Source organism: Lepidothrix coronata, unplaced genomic scaffold, assembly GCF_001604755.1.
Source record: "Lepidothrix coronata isolate B3197 unplaced genomic scaffold, Lepidothrix_coronata-1.0 Scaffold176, whole genome shotgun sequence".
NCBI classification, from domain to species: domain Eukaryota; kingdom Metazoa; phylum Chordata; class Aves; order Passeriformes; family Pipridae; genus Lepidothrix; species Lepidothrix coronata.
The window spans coordinates 1,821,306-1,841,038 of record NW_016690356.1 but is presented as its reverse complement, the minus strand read 5'-3'; the positions used below and the strand labels follow the sequence as shown (position 1 = coordinate 1,841,038).

Sequence of the window (19,733 nt, the reverse complement as noted above, 5' to 3'; positions counted from 1 at the left end):
GACTACATCTCCCATGACGCCCCGCAGTGCGCCCGCGCCCACTCACCGCCTGGACTACACCTCCCATGATGCTTCGCGCGGCAGGCCGGCTGCCCGCGGGCCACCGTGGCGCGCGATGGCCGCTGGGAGCTGCAGTCCCGCGGTGACGCGCTAGGCCGTGTCACGGAGGCGGGAGGGGGGGGAGTTACCGGGGCGGGCGGTGCCGCCAGCGAGGCCTTGTCGGCGGCGGGGGGAGCGCGGCCGCTCGCCATGTCCTGCCACAGCTGCGCCGCCGCCGCCCGCCTGCTCGGCTCCACGCTGCCCTCCGCCCGCAGAGGTAACGGCCACCCGCCACCCCGACCCGCCCGCGCCGCGCCCGTCCAGCCCGGGCCCGCCGGCCCCGCGGCCCTGAGGGGCAGCCCCGGCCCCGCCGCTGCCCTTATCGCGCCCTGGCGGCACCGCGGGGCGACTCGTAGTCCCTCCTGTTAATCGTTTGCTGATGCAAATGTCTGCGTTGTGCGATGTGAAGCTCCTGGGGGTTTGCCCTCGCTGTGGGAAAATGCGTTCTAGAATAGAGTTTGTATCGACAGAAGTGATGCTCGGCAGCTGTCGGGTGGAGTGTGTTACCCCGTGGTGCGAGTAAAGGAATTTAATTAGCTTAAAATCGCTTAATTAGCTTAATTGGTTAAAAGCCTACCTTTTCTGCAGCCTGAACTTGAAATGTTTCTCATAAAAACTTGGTTTCGATGGGCAATTTCGATGGATATTGTTTATTTCCAACTTTGTAGAAGAGAGACTGTGCAGACCACTCGCTGGAAGCTGAAGTGGGTGGGAGGATGTTGCTTTTTTATTGGTTTTGTCCTTTTTCTGTTGAAGTGGTGGGAGGCTGTTGCTTTTTTACTGTTTTTGTCCTATTCCTGGTGTTCTTGTGGGTACTGAGTTGACAAACCAGGAGGTGCTTTGGGTGAAAGGCAGACCCCCCCCCCCCAAAACTGTGGCCACATTTGCATCAATATTTTGAATTATTGGACTCTTGGCAATGTCCTGGGTGAGTCAGAAATGATTTGTTGCCTTTGAGAGGTGGGTTAACTCGTATTAGTTGACTTTACATCTCAAGACATCACCTGTGCTGGAAGGTTTAAAACAGTACTTTCAACCCCAGCTTGTCCTTATGTAAACCCACCAAAAAGTAAACTGTAAAGCAAGTAATGTTTTGGTTTCGCTTCAGAATTATATTTTTTTAAATTTGCATTTTTTTTGTCAGAACTAAGATTTAAGAGGGTTGTGCAAAAAAACAGATGAGACTAAAGCACAGGTACCGGGTAATACAATTATTTATGTATCAGCTTTCCTTGGAAGTTGTTTAAAAATAAGTAAGTTTTATTTTGGTGCATTTCTTGTAACGAATTGTGTCTTCTGCCAGGTGCTTTATTGTGTCAGAAAGATTTTAGGCATCGGCACTTTATTTGCTGTTGCTGGTTGGTACAAACTTGAGTGTTCAGAATGTGTGGGACAGATGAGCCTTCACTTCTGTCACAGTCTCCCCCTTGCTTTCTTGAGCAATAGATTCTTCCAAGATATCTGAAACTTGGCCCGAAAGTCAGTATTTATTTCATCAAATATCAATTAAAGGTTAATAAGGTGTCAAGGAGCTTCCCGTCACTTCTTAAGGCACTAATCCGAACACCCTGGATTGATTCCAACTTTAGAGACACATCCTTTAAATTTACTGCTCCAAAAAACCCCCTGAGCCACTGCCAGGTGTGTCAGTGAATGTTGGCAGCTGTTACACATTGGAATATTTACCAGTATCTGGATCATTCAGTGGAAGCTGCCAGGCTGGAATGTTGATTTCTCCTGAAAATCTGCCTCTGGGCTTATTTATGCAAGAAAGTAGTAGTGATAATTTTCTTTCTGCTTCATTCTGTAATTACACAATGATATTTTGTCAAAAAAACACCTCACAACAAGCACAGGGACGTGGCTTTTCAGCCACAAGCTGATGTAGCAGTAATATGATTTTTTTTCCCCCTGGTTTAGCCTTCTCAGCTAAGCACTCGACACTGGACATGGCTTCAAAGTTCATACAGTTCTCAGTGCATTTTCTGTCTCACAGGAGCTTTATGAATTAAAATCAGGTCTCTTTAACCTGTTTGAACTTCTGTGTTAGTGCTTCATCCTTTCTCCACAGGCCAAATCTCCCTGTGTTGCAGGAAAGTTGAGTGACTTCAGGTTTTGTTCAGGAGAGGTGAGGTGGTGGTGGTTGTTTTATTTTAAGGGGTCTTTTCTCAATTTCTAAACCAACTCTCACTAAAGGAACTATCTATGAGGAATAAGCCTCCAAGACAAGAACAGCTCTTGCATTGTAAACACTCTCCAAAGCTTATTCTTTCCTGACAAGTGCACTTGGCACAGGGAGCCTTTGGAGTTCTCTGCAGATTCAGTTGAAAGACACAACTGCTTGGGGAAGAGAGCCAGTATTTTTAAGTTTCTGTGATGTTTTCATAGTTTATCCTGTGTAATCTGGAATGTGTTGCAGTGGCACTCAGCAAGGGGAATTAAGGATGGGAAAGCAGACTGATTGTTGTTCCTCCCTCACGTTTACAGAAATGCTATTAGACATCTTTAAAAGATTCATTTTTAGTCACATTAAAAATAGCTGCAAGTCCTCCTCAGGTTAGGAATCTTAAGCAGCATCTAAGTTAATAAACCAGCTTCAAATCTCATTTGGTGCTGCTGTTTTGGTTGTGACTTTTCAGAAGCCTGTGAGAGTTTTTCTGGTAACTTTAGGTTGTCTTCTTTATTTTCCTCTTACAGTAGGTGAATTTTTTTAGGTATCCTCTTCCAGCTAAGTTTCCACTTCTTTGTCATTGTTACCTCTTTCAGAGCAAATTAACTGTACTCTTCTTGCCATTCTTTTTATTATTTTTTTAGAAGAGTTTTGGAGTTTTCAATAGGATTCTCTCATCTCTGTAGCAGTAAAACCACGTATGATCAGCAGGTCTGTAATTATCGTTGTTGCTGTACAGCTCTGCTGTCAGTAAGGCACAGAGTCCTTATCAAAACCAGAGAGCAAGTGAAAATTTGCCTCTTTAAATGAGAGAGGTGAGATATGGATTCCAGGCTGTTGTTGGTGTTGAAATCACAAGCACAACATATGTTGGTTCACGTCACAGCCATGAAATGCAATCCTGCCCGTGTTGCAAGAGGAGGAAAAGGCTGTTTAGTTTCTCAATGAGGTTTTTGTTTTTTCATGTTGACTGTAAGGTATCTCAGCAAAGTTAAGATTATGCCAGATTTACCTTTGCCAAGTAGGACACGGCCTCTCAGTTTTCCTCGGGACCAGTTTGTTGTCAAGTGGTGCCTCAGATTCCTGGAAACGAGTTTTTAGGAGAGTTCCCAAGCAAAAGCCAAATCCAGACATGCGTTCACCGAGTCTGAGACACCCTTTTGGCAATTTTTGCATAATAAAGAGACACTTCAAAGGTCTCTGTCTGACTTCAGGGGTTGAATTATTTCACAATAAATGCTGTGAGTTGATCGTGTTTATCATTCTGAGGATCAGTTTCATAACTGGGATGTTCCCTATTTCATGCCACAACGGGGCTCTCCATTGTCTGACGTTAGAGGACCTAAAATTACTTTTGGGTCATTTTTGGACAATCCAGGCAGCTTTAATTGAGACGAACATGAAGGTGGTGAAGAGGATTTATTTTGGATAATTGAAATGTGAGTGTTGTGCTGCCAAAACCTTTGAGCTGCATTTAATGTAAATACGTTCTGGGATTGGGTGGCATCGGGATTAGAACTGGAGGGTTTTTTAATGTTTAATTTCTGCGTTTCTTTCCCAGGTATTACGTGTGGTCGTACACGCATCCCTGTTTTAGGAAAACTTGGGACTTTTGAAACTTGTTCCCTAAAACGAATTCCTCTTAGGAACTTTTCAGAAACACCAGCATATTTTGCTTCAAAGGATGGTGCGAGCAAAGATGGTTCTGGAGATGGAAACAAGGTAACCTTCACAAATTGAGTTTTTCAATAGTTTATGCAAAATGTTCCTTAAATTTTTTTTAATTGATTTTTTTACTTAGAATTATCATGACATTTTTGCCAGCTCTTGACATTTCCAATCCTTCAAAATGCTACAACTGGCAGTGAAGAAAAGATAAATTGTGCTGTGAATTTTTTAGCAGAGAAACCTTATAAACGTCCCACAACGCTTTTCCCAGTTTTATAAATCTTTTTACCCAGTGTAAAGAGATACTTGAAAACTTTATAGGATGTTATAAATCCACAACGGGTTTCAGGATCTCAGGAAAGAGTAGCCATCAGAATTATTCTCCTTCAAAAACCTGCTACTCCCAAGTAGGCTTTTTAAAGTAAGTAGACTTTAAAATGTTTGTGTTTTTTTAGCACCGATTTGGGAGTTGTGTTAAGCAAGACAAGTCTGGGAGGACATGAGCTCTATTCTTGTTAGTCAATTATAGTCTGTTTTCATCCTAGTTGTTCTCTATAATTATAGTTAATAAACAGCTTCTTTAGATAAATGATTACCTGAGAATAAAACTGCTCTTTAGTCAGCAAATAACATTTTGAGAGTTCACAGACAATAACTTTGCCTTAGTATGGTGTGTTGTGATACCTGAGGAATTGTCCAGATGGTACAGGTGTGTTCTGAAGGTTTAGATTCAAAAAAACAAATAAAGAAGATAAAAAAATTTTAATTGTATTTTTTTCTTGCAAAGGGTTGTGAGGAGAAATGAGTAGGCAAGCAAGGTTTAAACAATGGGGAACTGCCTTAGAAAATTGAGATGCTTGTTTTAGCACAGATGTAGCATGGCTACACCTGTCAAGGGTGTGAGAAGAGCTGTGGCTTCAGAAACCCTTAGAATCAACACAGTTGAGATAATAAAATTACTCTCTAAATAAGATTTATTTTCTTCTCTGGCATTAAAACATTAAAATACACTATTAAAACATTCTTGGCACAGTTTACTTTGTTATTGTTCTAGTGCCAGTCAAGCAGTTCTGATGTAGGTATGGGATACCTTTTCCGTGGGCATCCAAAACTGGCAGACCTGGGAAATTCAGATGTGTTCACACTTCAAGGTGTTTATGTCGTGTTCCTCTGAGTTTTCAAAGCCTTTAAACCATCCTGACAACACTTATTTCATCATTCAGCAATCGCAATATTCAGGTTATTTGATTCCATAAGCACCGTGCAAAATGCCTGCTGTACCAGCTCCATTGTTTTGGGGATAATTGTCTGGAAATCTCTTTTAGAAATCTGTTGGAGAGGGTGGGAGTAAAAAGTCAAGCTCTGGAAACTCTGGGAAAGGAGGGAACCAGCTGCGCTGCCCGAAATGTGGTGACTTGTGCACACATGTGGAGACCTTTGTGTGTAAGTCTAAGTTTTATCCTACCTAATTATATGATGTCAGAAATCTTGTTATGCTTAGTTTGGCTCTGTTGGTGTAATCATTTATTGTCTCTGTGGGTACATTTGTGTTATTCCTATGATGTGTGGGAATATTATGGTGGAATTCAGATTGTAACTGTGAATGTGCAGTTCTAAAATAGTTTGCTGCTGCATAAACAATACCATTTGAACTACTAATACTTGTCTCTGTCTATTCTATAAATATATACTTGTATATATGTACATTTGTAATGTCTGTCCTTTCTTTCCTAAATAATAAAACTTTAATCCTGCATGTACTATAACCAAAGTGCTTATCCAGCAGAGGAATTAGTATCTGACAGATGGCTTACTAGAACAGTCTTCTATGGCAAAGTCAGATCCATAGTACATTCCAAACAGAAGGCCAGCTAGAAAATCCAAAATGCCTGTTCTCCAGCAGCAATAGCTACTCTTTTTTTGGAAGTATAATCCAAATTAATGCCAGTTATGCTTTAGGTTCTATCAGGCTTGAAGACATTTCACCTTATTTCAGCACTGCTGAGACCAGCTTAGAAAACAGTTGTCAGAAAGCAAACACCCATTGTTAGTTGGTGGGGCTCAAGGAGGAAGTACCAAGTCATAATCAGACTTGTGCACTAAGAAGCTTAAGACAAGGTCAGCATAAACGTGTTCAGCAGTTGTTCGTATCACAGCTGGTGAAAACAATGAGGGGATGTGCTGTTATTTGCTGCTACTCATTTAAAATGATCTAAAATCATGAATCACAAGGCAATTCTGTAATAACAACAATGTATTTATTTATCTTAAAGGATCAGGCCTCAGTTTCCTTTTTTTTTTCCCCCCCCAGAAACAAAGTTGTTCTCCTAGTTTGTTTGAAACTATAGGCAACAATGTGCTCTGCAAAGTCTGGGCCTAGTCCATGGAACTAGAAATAGGATCCTGTCTGCTGTTCAATATGCTGGTCTCTCCCTGGAGTTGGTGTGGTTGGAAACAGTGGAAGGATTTTTAAGCTCATTTACCTTCTATGATTCATGAACAGGCAGAGTCATTTTGAAACTCTCTCACTTCCCTGGTGTGTTGCCCTTGGTGCTGGAGTTCGTGCTTTTATCTGGAAATGCCATTCAGGCATTGCCCTGGAATGGTCACTGTGTATCCCTGGAAAGCAGAGATGTGGTTTATTATATTGTCAGTGTGGCTGGGAATATTTAAGCATGCTTAAAACTTTCTTAGGAAGAGGATTTATTCATACTAACATTATGGGAGAAAAGGTCTGGTATATACAATCTAAAATCCATTTGAATTGCAGCATCAGAATGGCACAGGTTCTGTAAAGAGCTTGGGACTGAAAACCCACTTTTCTCCAAAATTCCTGTGACTCATGGTGAAGTTTTCTCAGGACCTGTGTCTTTCTGGTTTAGTCTGTTAATTTGAGCACACTGCTTTCCAGGCAAACTGCATAAAGCAGCTGGAAAACAGAAGAGCTAAATTCTAATTATCTTAAAAACTATTTGAAAAAAAATAAACCAGAAACAAATAAGGAAAAAAAAATCTGTCCTGTTCTGCCCAAAATGACTGGGTTGCAGATTGTATTAAACCTACTGTAACTTGATTTTTTTGGATAAGCTTTTGATGTTGCTTAGTCAGGAAAAAATTTGCTCAGTTCTGGTTTGAATTACCAACCTGCTGAGACTTAAGTAAATATCTAAAGCCAAAGGAAAACATGCAATTAGCATTTGTTTCAGTATAAGTATTAGATTTTTGAGAGAAGTAGGGAGACAAAATATTGAATAAAAGCCACATTCATTAGCAAATTAATTGCCATTGAGTGGCAGTGTGACAGGCTGGTCGTCCAGTGGAGTTTGTTTTTGATGGGGCTTCACTTTGTATCTGCAAATCTTGCCCAGGGAATTGCTTGGCAATGGTTTTCCAGTGATTATCAATGAAGGGAAAATGTGATGCAAACAACAAAATCATTTTTCTTTGACCTCTTTTCTCAGCAGTTCCTGTATTGTTTTGGGTTGTGAAAGTCTGTAAGGAGTTTGTGATCAGTGAAATAAGACGTGAGCTCAGATGTAGAGTGAAATCCAATAGCAGAAAAGCTGATTGGCATAAGAAGCTTTATTTAGATGCTGCTTTTACTGTCTCCACCTGATGCCATCAGGACTCCATCCTCCAAAGCAAGACTTCCCTGCCACTGTACATCAGTAGGGAATTAGTTCCCCTGCTTTCATTTTCCTGATGATTTTTTACCTTATAGCAGTTTGATAGTGGCCCATTATCTCAACCCTACGAGTATGTTTAAGATTAATCCTCCAATTGTTTTGGTTTCCTGTGCTGTAAAAACCCAGCCTTTCTCTTCAGCAAGGTCAGCTCACACAGACTTTAGAAATCCCTCTGCAAATGCAGCCTCTGGGGTAATGTTGCCTGATTTGAAAACAACACTCGACTTGCATTTTGGCACACTGTAAATATTTGCAGACCTCTTTATGACAAGGTGGTAATTTTATGTGAAGGTTCTTTGCTGTGCTTTGAAGTGTTTGCTAGAAGAAAATATAAAAACGTGGCAGTATTTAAGATTAGCAGTTGCCTGCAATTTTGGATGCCCAGATTTAGGGAGATAACAGTGCTTAAACTTGGTGTCCTTACATTTCAGAGCCAATTTCTCAATTTTTTTTTGTTCTGTTAAAGCACATATTGATGCTTTTTCCCCAGACTGCTGTGTAGGTGATAGAAACTGCCCAGTCTCATGTGTTTGATAACAGAGTCTCCTCCCCAAGGTACCCCATACATCAGTTTCTCTACAGACCCTATTGGTCTTGCTGAAAATTAGCAAGTTTATAATAACCTTCCTTTGTGCTGCTTGAAATAATTGATAAGCGTACTCAGTTTTTTTAGTGGACGATGTTTTAAAGATGCACAGCAGTGCTGTTATGGCCTGCTCTTTATTTTCTGTTTTTTTAACCATTCCTGTGGGTCTGTAAAGGGAGCAACTGTTCCTCTGGCTATTCCACCCTAAATAAAGCATTATATAAGAAGCACAACAGCCTCGTGGCTCTGTAGCCATCAAGGATATCAGAGGTGTTTGGGGTGAGCACTGGGAGAAAGGCTGGGTTGTTTGGGTTTTTTTCCTACAATATTGTTGCTAAATAATAGTTATGTAAGAGGAGTGGCTGCATGCAAGTGGTTCTCCATCCAGGCAGATAAATCATTTGGAAGGTTGCCAGGAGAACTTTCAGGCTGTTACACAAATTTTCTTTGGACTAGAGTTGATAAAGCTGTGATGGTCACAGTATTAGGTGCTTCATTCTTAAAATAATCCATTGTCCCTGCTTATCCAGGTATAAGGTGGGATTAATAGTAAGAAGAACCCCACCCACTCCTCTTTTGCTGATGCCAGCTCCATGAAGGCAACAAGTTATAAATAAGCAGCTTGTTTATTGTTAGAGGGTGTTATTGTAATCAGCTGGTGCTACAGTGTTCAGGCCATTTTCTAAAAGCCTTTTATGATTTCAGAACTTTGGACATTGAAATGTTTCATGTGGTTGTTTTGCTACATTTACTTTGCTTTTAATTGAATGCATTTACAAATATATTTACTTTAAACCAGTGCCATTGCACATGATTTGCATTTAATAGCACAGTAATACGGTTAGAAAGGACCTAATCTGAATTGCAAATATATTTTATTATTCTTCTCTGCTGACTATTTTTATTATTTCAATAAAATAATTTCTTTTACTTTTCCAAAGTAAAAGAGAAGCACTGCAGGTTCTAGTTTTCAGGCTTTTGAAACCACTCTTTGCAGGTAACATGATTTCTTGAGACATAGTTCACAAAGTCAGCGGTAGGAGGGTTTAACTTTTGGAATTTGAAAGAAATTTGTTCCACTGTTGTCAATAAAAATAAATAAGCAGAAGATCTTACAAAACATCCAAGTCCTGAGGGTCTGTTGCATACCACAGCTGCCTCTGTGGAGCCCTTTGTGTGACCCCACTGTGCTCTCTGTCCTGGGCTCGGGTGACTCAAGCCTGACCCACAGTGTTCCAAAGCCAGTGGGATGCAGGACCAGGAGCTGCCAAAGCAGTCTTTGATATTCTAAATTAGCTTCACCTCACCTTAGTCTGTCCCTAACCACAATGCTTCTTTTGCTGTTAGTTTGAGAGTTAGAAACAATTTCTGCAAAAATCCCTCATTAATTTTGCCTCTCTGAGGTGCAAAGTTTCCTATCAAGTGTAGTGCTGCTGGAGAAATATCAAACAGATTTTTGCTTTTTAATTCCTTGTTTGGTTGCTGTCTATGTTGTGACTTTTTGGGGCAAACTCTATTCCCTCTGTGTCAAATTTCACAGGCCAGTAATTGCTTTTAAATCTTCTAAGGTGAAGGAAGGGGAAGTGGCTGTGCTGTCTTACAGGTGTGTCCTGTGTGACGAACTCGGGCAGTTCAGTGAATGCTGTCAAAGCAATTCCTCTCACCATTTTGTTTCACTTTTTCTGCAGCTTCCACCCGTTTTGTGAAGTGTGAGAAGTGTCACCACTTTTTTGTTGTACTGTCAGAGGCAGACACAAAAAAGAGCATCATCAAAGAGCCTGAGTCAGCAGCAGAAGCTGTGAAATTGGCATTCCAGCAGAAGCCACCACCCCCACCAAAAAAGGTACCTTCTTAATTCCTTCTTAATTCTTGTCCCCTTGTATTCCAGCAGGGTGAAATGCTTCACTTAACCTGCATCAGGTGTGTAAAGGGCTGCTGTGACAGAGCAACAAACAATAAAGATGATTAGCTCAAGGTTAAACCTGTGAGAGCTGTGTGACCCAGCAGAGCACTGATAAAGGGAACAAGTAGATCCAATAAAAGTATTTGGGCTTGTTTCCCTCCACCTTTGTCTTGTGACTGAAGTCCAGTACCTTGATTTCCTCCTGGGCTCCTGAGAGTAACCTCATCCCTCACCAACCAGAGTATCTTTGATTTCCTGCTACGGCCTCACGTTCTGCATCCTTATTTTATCAGCTTCCTCCTGCAGTTGCAGAGCCTTTTATTTGGCCTGGTTTTGGGTGAGAGCTGTGGCTGCTTAGCTTGTGGCCATGACCCAGCTGAAGTCATTTGGTTTCCCTCTCCTGATTAGTGAGGCAGCTTTTGCTGTTTCTCAGTTCCTGGTGGACTGTCATGGTCTCTGAAGCTCCTTGATAGGCCTCTTTTAAGAAATTAAGTATTCTTGAAATTTCTGTTCCTCTTACAAATTTGGGGGAAAATGACTGTGTCTACGTATTATTAGGGCAGAACTGAAAGACACAATGTGATTGTGTAAGAGCCATGTTTTTTAAGTAAACTTATCAACAGGGAATATATTTTGGTTTTTTAGATATTTAGTTTCTATTTCTCAGGTCTGTAATGGTTGGTTTAGATCAAAATCCCTCTTTGGCACAATACACTAATTTTTTTTGTTTCTCTGCAAGGTGATTTAGAAGTGTTGCTAAGATTGAGTTATTTTTCAGATTTACAACTACCTCGACAAATACGTTGTTGGTCAGTGTTTTGCCAAGAAGGTGCTTTCAGTTGCTGTGTATAATCATTACAAGAGGATCTACAATAATATCCCAGCTAACCTGAGGCAGCAAGCAGAAGTTGAAAAGCAGACTTCTTTAACTCCAAGAGGTTTGTATGATGTTTGGTATTTTTCGGGTCAAATAAAACTTATCATTTAAGGACCCTAACTTAATAAATCTGAGAAAGGTTTTACCTTGACACTAGATGTTCTGTAAGTGAGATGATCTAAAACAATTTCTGTTAAATTTAATTTTCGCTGTGAACTCCTGTGATGTATTTAAATGGTAATCCAGAAGGTTTATGGTGCCTGGGGTATTGCCTACTATATTAAATGTTTAGCCCTTTTCTTTGATACATATTATTAGGTATTCTCCTTTAACTTTCTAAGGCGAGCCTCCTAAATTTTTCTTTCTGATCTCATTTACTGCTTAACAGTAAATCTGCTGCTTAAGCTGCAAGCAACAATGCAGGTCAGGAAGGTGATATTTTGCATAGGTAAATTGATGAGTACTTAGATTTCTAACCTCAACTGCTGCTGCTGGCAGCATCCAGTGGTCACCATGGTATTGTTCCATATCTAGCAGGTATAGATGGAGTTACTCTTGGCTGTACTTTTCCTACTGAGTAAGTGTGTAGCTATGTTGATCTAATTTATTTTTAGAAGTAGGATTAAGTTACCATCTCTGATTCAAAGTGTGCCTTGGTGTTTGTTTTTTTTTTTAAGATGTTTTGTTCTGTGTTGCAAAAAAACCCCATGTTAGGCAAACAGAAATCTTTAATTTTTTTAAATTTACATAAATAAGACTTTCAACTGAGGAGGGAATATTAGTGGCACTGTTCAGGTGATTTTAGGAGGGCAGCTGTGTACCTGGCACCAGGAAGTTCCTGACCCTCCACAGGGAGATAACATGGTGCATACCCAAAGAGACTGATAATGAATGTTTATAACAAATAATACTTTGAAATATGTGAAGCCTTACATTGTAACACTCAGATATAAATGGGAGAGTTTAAGGAAGCCTTTTCAAACAAAATTATATTATTGCATTTTTTTCCCTTCTATAGGTGATTTTAAAGTGAAAATCTAATCAGAGGTAACAGATCATTACTGTTTTAAGAAGTAGAAAGCTTGCTGTCATTTTAAAAACGTGCAAATTGGGTTTTGGGTTAATTTTGACAGCAATAAAAACTAGTTCATGTGGGGATTTCTTGCTAGAAATACACTCATAGACAGTGATGAGATGTATTCAGAAGAGGGCAAGAGGTGGAGAATTTATAAGCCTTTATAAACTTATTTTTTTTATTACTGTTTTCATCCTCTCTCTTAGAATTAGAAATCAGAAGACGGGAGGATGAGTACAGATTTACAAGTAAGTGAACTCTCTCCTCGTGTCCTCCTCTGCAATACCTCCTCTTGATGTTACTGTAGAATAGTCTCTAGTGACTAGTTTGAAATGCTGGGTAAAATCCAATTCTTTTACTTTTTTCATCATGGAGATCAACAATTTGGGTTTATTTCTTCTCATATGTTAAAAAAAATTTAAAAAATTACAGTTAAAATGAGTTAATTTGTTAAGGACTGAAAATTTTGTCTTGTCTTTAAATATAGAGGAGTATTTTTAGGTAATCCACTGTACCATTAGAAATTCTTTTCATATATGCCTGTGCAAAAACATGATTGGAACTCATGTTTTTGTAATAACTGTGCCATATTTCTCTTGCAGTCCTATCTGTAAACTTCTGTACATAGAGAATTAGAGATTTGCAGAACAGACCAAGCTGTTATTGTGTATTTAAGGTAATGACAGACCTTGTTGGTGCTCAAACAGTGCTGTGATTGTTCTCCTCAGAACTGCTGCAGATTGCTGGAATCAGTCCACATGGGAATGCTTTGGGAGCATCAATGCAGCAACAAATGAACCAGCAGATACCTCAGGAAAAACGGGGAGGAGAAGTACTAGATTCACCCAACGACGACATAAAACTTGAAAAAAGTAATATTTTGCTACTTGGACCAACTGGATCAGGTACCCAGCTGCATGTTTTTATAGGTGTCACATTTTTCATGGAATTTGCTCTTAATTGAGCAAAATCTCCTGTGATTATTCCAATTTGGTGTGTAAAAAAACTAAACTGTGAATTTCAAGCTGAGATTTCACTGCTTTCGTGCCATGTTAACACACTGAGCTAAGTGGCCTTAAAAAGGAAGGAGCTGTAGTCGTGTGGTTTTCTTTTTTTTTCTATTTTTAATGCCTGTATTTACTGACCAAATAAAAGATGCCACTTTGACGAAGCTGGAATAAAATGCATTTATAGTTTCTCTGCTTTTGCTGGCAAGCTGAGATGCTGCAGTTAGAAAGAGTTGTTTCACCTCTGGGACAGATCAGCTGCAGGTGGTTGTAAAGAGAAATTATATTGTGTGTTCATAAGAAGTGGGAGTGTTTGTGCTGAAGTGATGGCATTTTGCAGACTGTTTGGGAGAACATTCACTAAATAATATTTTAATTCTGTTTCTTCCCAACTTCAAAGCAGGAGCAATTGGACTTTGCACTGCACCCTGAGTGTCTGCAAAGGACTACTGATTTATTTAATCTTTAAACTCTGCAAGTACATGTGTTCTGGTTTTTATATTGTGTGGCGTTTTATTTGTGACACTGTATGCATTTCAAGCTGCCTTAAATGTGCACTGTTCAACTAAAATCAGAAATACAGCTTGCCAATGTAAAAAACACTGATTATGAAAACCATCTCCCTTGTAAAATATTCTTATGTGAGTATATGAACATGCTGGCATTGTTCAGAATGTCTGATAATTGCAATGATGATCCTATGGTAAATCCTAGAGTGGTTTGGGTTGGAAGGGACCTTAAAGCCTATCTCATTCCATGAGCATGCCATGCTCATGGGCAGGGGCACCTTACACTAGCCCAGGGTGCTCCAAGCCCTATCCAGCCTGGCCTTGAGCACTTCCAAGAATGGGGCAGCCACAGCTTCTCTGGGCAACCTGTGCCAGGGCCTCACCACACTCACAGGGAAGAGTTTCTTCCTAATATCTCATCTAAACCTACTCTCTTTCTATTTAAAGCCATTCCCCCTTGTCCTATCACTACATGCCCTTGTTAAAAGTCTCTCTGCAAATATTTGGGTTTGTGTGCTCTTGAGAAATAAATGGCAGTTGTAACATGCAGTTTTTATTTTACCAGGTAAAACCTTGCTGGCTCAGACTCTGGCTAAATGCCTGGATGTACCCTTTGCTATCTGTGATTGTACTACCTTGACCCAGGCTGGCTATGTTGGGGAAGACATTGAATCTGTCATTGCAAAACTCCTGCAAGATGCCAACTACAACGTAGAAAAAGCCCAGCAGGGTAAGCTTTTACTGTGTGTTAATTTTGCCTAAGTGCTCAAAACTTTTAAGACCACCAGTATTTCAGTAATTTATATTCCTCTTGCATGTACCTAAATTTTAACACTTTAAATCAGACAGAGCTCTTCTCAGGTTTATTCCATCTTGTACTTTTGTCCTTGTCCATAGTTGGACAAAATGCCCATGTTTTTACAGTCTACAGTAGGGAAGTAGAACAGTCTGCTGCTGTTATTCCCTGTAAATTCTTGCTTCTGTTAAAAAGTGGGGTCTTCCTTAAATCCATTCTCTGTAACTGCAGGAATTGTCTTTCTGGATGAAGTAGATAAGATTGGCAGCGTCCCTGGTATTCATCAGTTACGAGATGTTGGAGGAGAAGGTGTTCAACAGGTAAATACTTCCCTGGAGTGATTTTTACTTCATAAGTGAACAGCCCATAGAGTGGACATATCCTGTCATATGTCAGACAGCATGGATATTTATAGTCATAGTTCCTCAGTTCCTTAGTTATCACCTTTGAATCCATCATCTTTCCTCTTGACTTCATTCAAGAAAATAAAAGCAATCTGAGAGTGGCTTCATTGAAATGCTTTAATTGAAAAACATCTTGGCAGCATTCAGACAGCAAGTTGCATAATGTAGGCAAGATCAGATAACATTTCTCATTTTAACAAAACTCTTAGAGGAACTCATCACTATGCGGAGCTCATAATGTCACAATAGGAGTCACGTTAAAGGAAGATTTTTGTCCTTGACTGGGATTCTCATATGGAAAACTCGTTTCTTTAGACACTTACTGTTACTATAAAGGCATAAGGGAGCAAAAAATGTAAATACATCCGTGAAAGTAAGCACAGCATTGTGTGCCCTCTTACATGATGCTGCACAGAGGAATTTTTCATTGCTTATTTCTTCTCTGCTTCTTAGGGCTTGTTAAAATTACTCGAAGGCACAATAGTAAATGTTCCAGAAAAGAATTCTCGTAAACTCCGTGGAGAAACGGTGCAGGTCGACACAACGAACATCCTCTTTGTAGCTTCTGGTGCTTTTAATGGTCTTGACAGAATTATCAGCAGGAGGAAAAATGAAAAAGTGAGTGCATCAGGCTGTACCTGAGCTGAAAGATTACCGTTCACAGTACTGACTTCTAAAGGTCTTGCTATATTTGTAGACACACTGAATTTGTTTGTTTGAACAAATGGTGCTAAAAACTGTCATTATCTTAAAATACCTGGTCATGCAGTTCACTCTTTCATATATTGGTGTCTGGGGACAGAGTTCTGGCTGCAGCTTTCTGGAAGAATGTGGACCCTGTTTCTAATTTGACTGAAATATTGTTCACGTTAATGTAGGTTTTCACATAAACATATTTGCCTGCATTTCCTTCACTTATGAAGTGTCACTGGTATTTGTAAACTGACCAGGACACATCACTAACCTTCTTTATTTTAAGAAAAGCTCTTAGGCTCATGTATTGATCCTTCACTGAGGTTCAATGTTATAAGAAACTGTGTGCAGGGGGTCTAATTTTATTATAAGTGATTTCTTGAGCTTGAATTAATATGTAATGGCATCAGTCAGTGCAGATTTTTTAGTACACATGGAAAGTGATTTATTTACATCAAGAAAACTCAGTTATTGCAGTTCTGTAGCAGAACCATGTTTGTTTTGCAGTATCTAGGATTTGGGACACCATCTAACATGGGGAAAGGCAGAAGGGCCGCAGCAGCGGCTGATCTTGCCAACATAAGTGGGGAGTCGGATCCACAGGAAGATATTGAGGAGAAGGATCGCCTGCTGCGCCATGTGGAAGCCAGAGATCTCATAGAGTTTGGCATGATTCCTGAATTTGTGGGACGTTTGCCTGTGGTGGTTCCTCTGCACAGCCTGGATGAGAAAACCCTCGTACGGATTCTCACGGAGCCCCGGAACGCTGTGGTCCCTCAGTACCAGGCTCTGTTCAGCATGGACAAGGTTGGAATCTTTATTTGATGACTCTTCAGTATTCGTGTTATAAATACAGTGGTGTTTCCAGTAATGCTTGCGCTCAACACACTGAGTTATAAATGAAATTATTAACTGAACTTACCGTTTTTCTCTTTGTAGTGTGAATTAAATGTAACTGAGGATGCACTGAAGGCTATAGCCAGACTGGCCCTGGACAGAAAAACTGGTGCCAGAGGTCTTCGATCTATAATGGTGAGTAAATTAAGTCTTACATAGAGTAAATTAAGCTCCCTGGATTTGTGTGCCAGTTTTCAGTCAAAACTTCATTTAGCTCTAACTCTTATGTGGATACAATAAGTCTTTCTAAAACTGGATTTTCAGAGTTCTTCCAAGAAGAATCTTTACCTCTGAAAATCATTTGCTGACCATATTGTTACATAGAAGAAGGTGTACAGAAATATTTTCCCTCTATTTTCTTTGTAGGAAAAGCTGCTGCTGGAGCCCATGTTTGAAGTGCCCAATTCTGACATCGTTTGTGTGGAAGTTGACAAAGATGTTGTAGAAGGCAAAAAAGAGCCAGGATACATTAGGTAAAACCATGACAGAAGTAGCAGAACAGACCAGTAATACAACTAGACAGGTATTCTGATGGGATAACACAAATCCATGCACACAACCTAAAAAAGATCCAATGCTCTGTATATTGTACACAGCTGAATTAGTGCCCATTCTGTCCTAGAGACCTTGGGTTTGTCATGCTTTAGTTTTTAAACAGAATTTAAAAATAACATATATGAAGTTACTTTAAGGCTTTTATGTGTGTATACCTGTAGAAATAGCAGTAAATTATAATTGTGGCTGTACTGACATTTCTTAAATAGAACTGTTTCCTTCCCCCTAGTGTTTACCACCAAAGTGGTTTTTTGATACAAGCTCCAGGCTGCTGCAGTTTTCTGCATTACTCTTGCAGCAGTGGAGAGCCACAAAGGCACATCCATTGATTTGCTGAACTCTTGTTAAAACAATCAATTTTATGTTGTAAAGATCATGTTATGGTAATGATGTGGAATGCTGAAAGCACTGGACAAATCTGGATTAAAAGGAAACAATTTTCGTGAAGAGCGGATGGAGCTGAGAGAGAACGGGTCAGGTTAAAAACAGGTTAAAAAATTAGTTCCTAAATTTCAGTTCTCAAATCTAGTAATTCTGTCTTGCTTTCTACCCTGACAATGTTTTTTGAGTGACTTTCTCCTCTGAGGTACATGTACTCATCTGTCTGTGCTGAAGCTTGGCTCAGCACACCTGGTGTCTCAGAGCATGGTGGGAGTGGAAAGTATTACACTGGTGCTTTAAGTGATTTTGTAGAGGACCAGAAGTATTAAATTTATTGATTAAATCAAACAGCTTACTGAAAATCAGAAGGTTAATTGAATTCAGTGAGACTGTGTACTGGTGGTACTGTAAATGTGCACAGCACCATTTCCAGATCAGAAGGTCAGAACTTTTTCCAGAACTTTCTGGAAACTGTTTTTCCCTCAATTTCTAATGTATCTGATAATTTGTTTTAATTCCAGGGCTCCCACTAAAGAGTCATCCGAGGAGGAATACGACTCTGGCGTGGAGGAGGAAGGCTGGCCCCGACAGGCAGATGCTGCAAACCATTAAACACTGTCAGAATGCTCACCTGCATAAAGCTCACTGGGTTCTTTCCTTATGATTGCCTCTGGATTCAGGCTGATCCTAAAGGATTGGATCTGTCTCGGATACGATACGTGATGAGGAACTTTATCAGCTAAATCAGATCGTGTATCTTATTGCAGCATCACCTTGATTTGATGGACAGTGTGGACTGGGATGGCATAATGCTCAAATATGAATTGTATATTACACTTGTTCAATTAAAATGTATAGCAAATACAGCAGCACCTGCACTGCTCTTGGCAGAAACTAAACCAGCAGCACAGGTGCTGCCAATACTTAGATTTTACAATAATGTTACTCTACAAATGGGAAATCAAAATTAATAATTAGTAGAGGGTGAGTAAACTATCTTAGCTCCTCGTACGGCTCACAGGGGTTTGTTTGGGTCAGTGTTAGATTCCTGCTGGTGTTTGAAACCCAACGGGTGCTGGAGTGACTTGTTACATTGGTGGGGGAGGAAGCCCTTTTGGAAAAACTGGGACACACTTTATGACACTGCTGGGAGATTCTGCTAAAATGTGACACTGGTTTGTTACAGTAATTTAAATATCCAATAATACCGTTCACATCTCCATTGGGAGTTAAGCTTTAGTCACCTTGGATACTGTGAGAGAAGGTGAAGTCAGTAATTTGCTAATTCTCCAGAGGGGTCAACGAGGTTCCTCGGAACAAGCAGTAAAACCATCTGAATTTGGACGAGAAGTCGCCATAAATTTTTAAATATTAATGTTCTAATATAGTACATTTTGTTTAACGTATTGGAACTATCATGCATCAATTTTTTGGTGCCAGCTATTTGCCCAACCTATCTTATAATGTTAAGAGATGAAAAAAGTAAATGTATAATATTTTTGCTGTAATCAGTAGTGATTGTTCACAGGATACAATGCTTTTTAAGTTATATTCTCAAATGCTAGTATTGCATCTTGTGGGTTTGTCTTTGATTTTTAGTCTCACAGCAAAGAGATTCTCCCTCTTCTGTTCTCCACCAAAATGAATTCAATCCTTTAGGAAAGTCTTTGTAAAAACACTAAAGGACCTGTATGTTTTTGATTTGTTTCAGGAATTAAAATTGTCGCTTACAACTTTGTTTTGTCCTTTGGTGATAACGTGGACTTGAGTTTCCCTAAAATTTTAACTCACACTATTTAAATAAAACTTTCATCCTTCTTTTCAGTCTAGTGAATGGTTTAGGACAGGAAAGGATACCGAAAATCTATTGACCCTATTTTTGTTGTTAATTTTTGTCATGTAAATTTTATGTACTGCTCGTTCTTCCCTAGCAGCAGTGTGACATGCAGCTGTAGCCAGGTGCAACAGATACTTCCCTTAGGATTTCAGGGTTTTTTAGGTTAAATGACCCACTAATGGTTCAGAAAAAGCTGCATTTGGATTTGAGGATATTTCTAGAAGCTTAGTCCCCCCAAAATGGGAATCTGTGGTGAACTATCTGTAACTGCATCCTCACTTTCCTTTTTGTAGAGTGAAAAAATATAACAGCTTTTAATTCTGAATCCTTTAACTCAAATCCTTTTTTAAACAGATTGAAAAAAAAACCAAAACAAACAAAAAAAAAAACAACCCACGACATTTTAGGTGAAACTGTTCAACAACTTAGTTTTGAAAGTTGTTTGGAATTCTGTAACCCAAGAACTGTTTTTAAGGAAAACAAAAATGCCGTGTAACTACAGTTTGTACTTCACCTCTGGCGTTTGAATAAAAGCGAATATTCAAGCAGCGAGAGAGTTGTCATCCCTTACGCCATCCCCAGATATTTGA

The 19,733-nt window shown here is 39.7% G+C and overlaps 1 protein-coding gene across 2 annotated transcripts; it reads left to right on the top strand.

Annotated features, from left to right (window-relative positions):
- Positions 1-196: 196 nt before the first annotated feature.
- CLPX (caseinolytic mitochondrial matrix peptidase chaperone subunit) lies at positions 197-19,695 on the top strand. 2 transcript variants are annotated; one of them, XM_017830286.1, is made up of 14 exons: positions 197-316; positions 3,831-3,991; positions 5,263-5,380; positions 9,898-10,052; positions 10,891-11,050; positions 12,271-12,312; positions 12,793-12,969; positions 14,146-14,310; positions 14,608-14,696; positions 15,234-15,398; positions 15,981-16,280; positions 16,413-16,505; positions 16,737-16,843; positions 17,828-19,695. In XM_017830286.1, the coding sequence occupies exons 1-14, from the start codon at positions 250-252 to the stop codon at positions 17,916-17,918; spliced, it is 1,890 nt and encodes a 629-aa protein (XP_017685775.1). In that variant the 5' UTR covers positions 197-249; the 3' UTR covers positions 17,919-19,695. The 2 variants fall into 2 exon arrangements, with proteins under 2 accessions (XP_017685775.1, XP_017685776.1); XM_017830287.1 differs by lacking the exon at positions 12,271-12,312.
- Positions 19,696-19,733: the final 38 nt, after the last annotated feature.

Bases quoted from the DNA above. Each gene is read 5' to 3' on its own strand.
- CLPX (XM_017830286.1), top strand. From the start codon at position 250: ATGTCCTGCCACAGCTGCGCCGCCGCCGCCCGCCTGCTCGGCTCCACG. The intron at 3,992-5,262 runs GTAACCTTCACA...AATCTCTTTTAG, and splicing joins GTTCTGGAGATGGAAACAAG to AAATCTGTTGGAGAGGGTGG. The intron at 10,053-10,890 runs GTACCTTCTTAA...GTTATTTTTCAG, and splicing joins CACCACCCCCACCAAAAAAG to ATTTACAACTACCTCGACAA.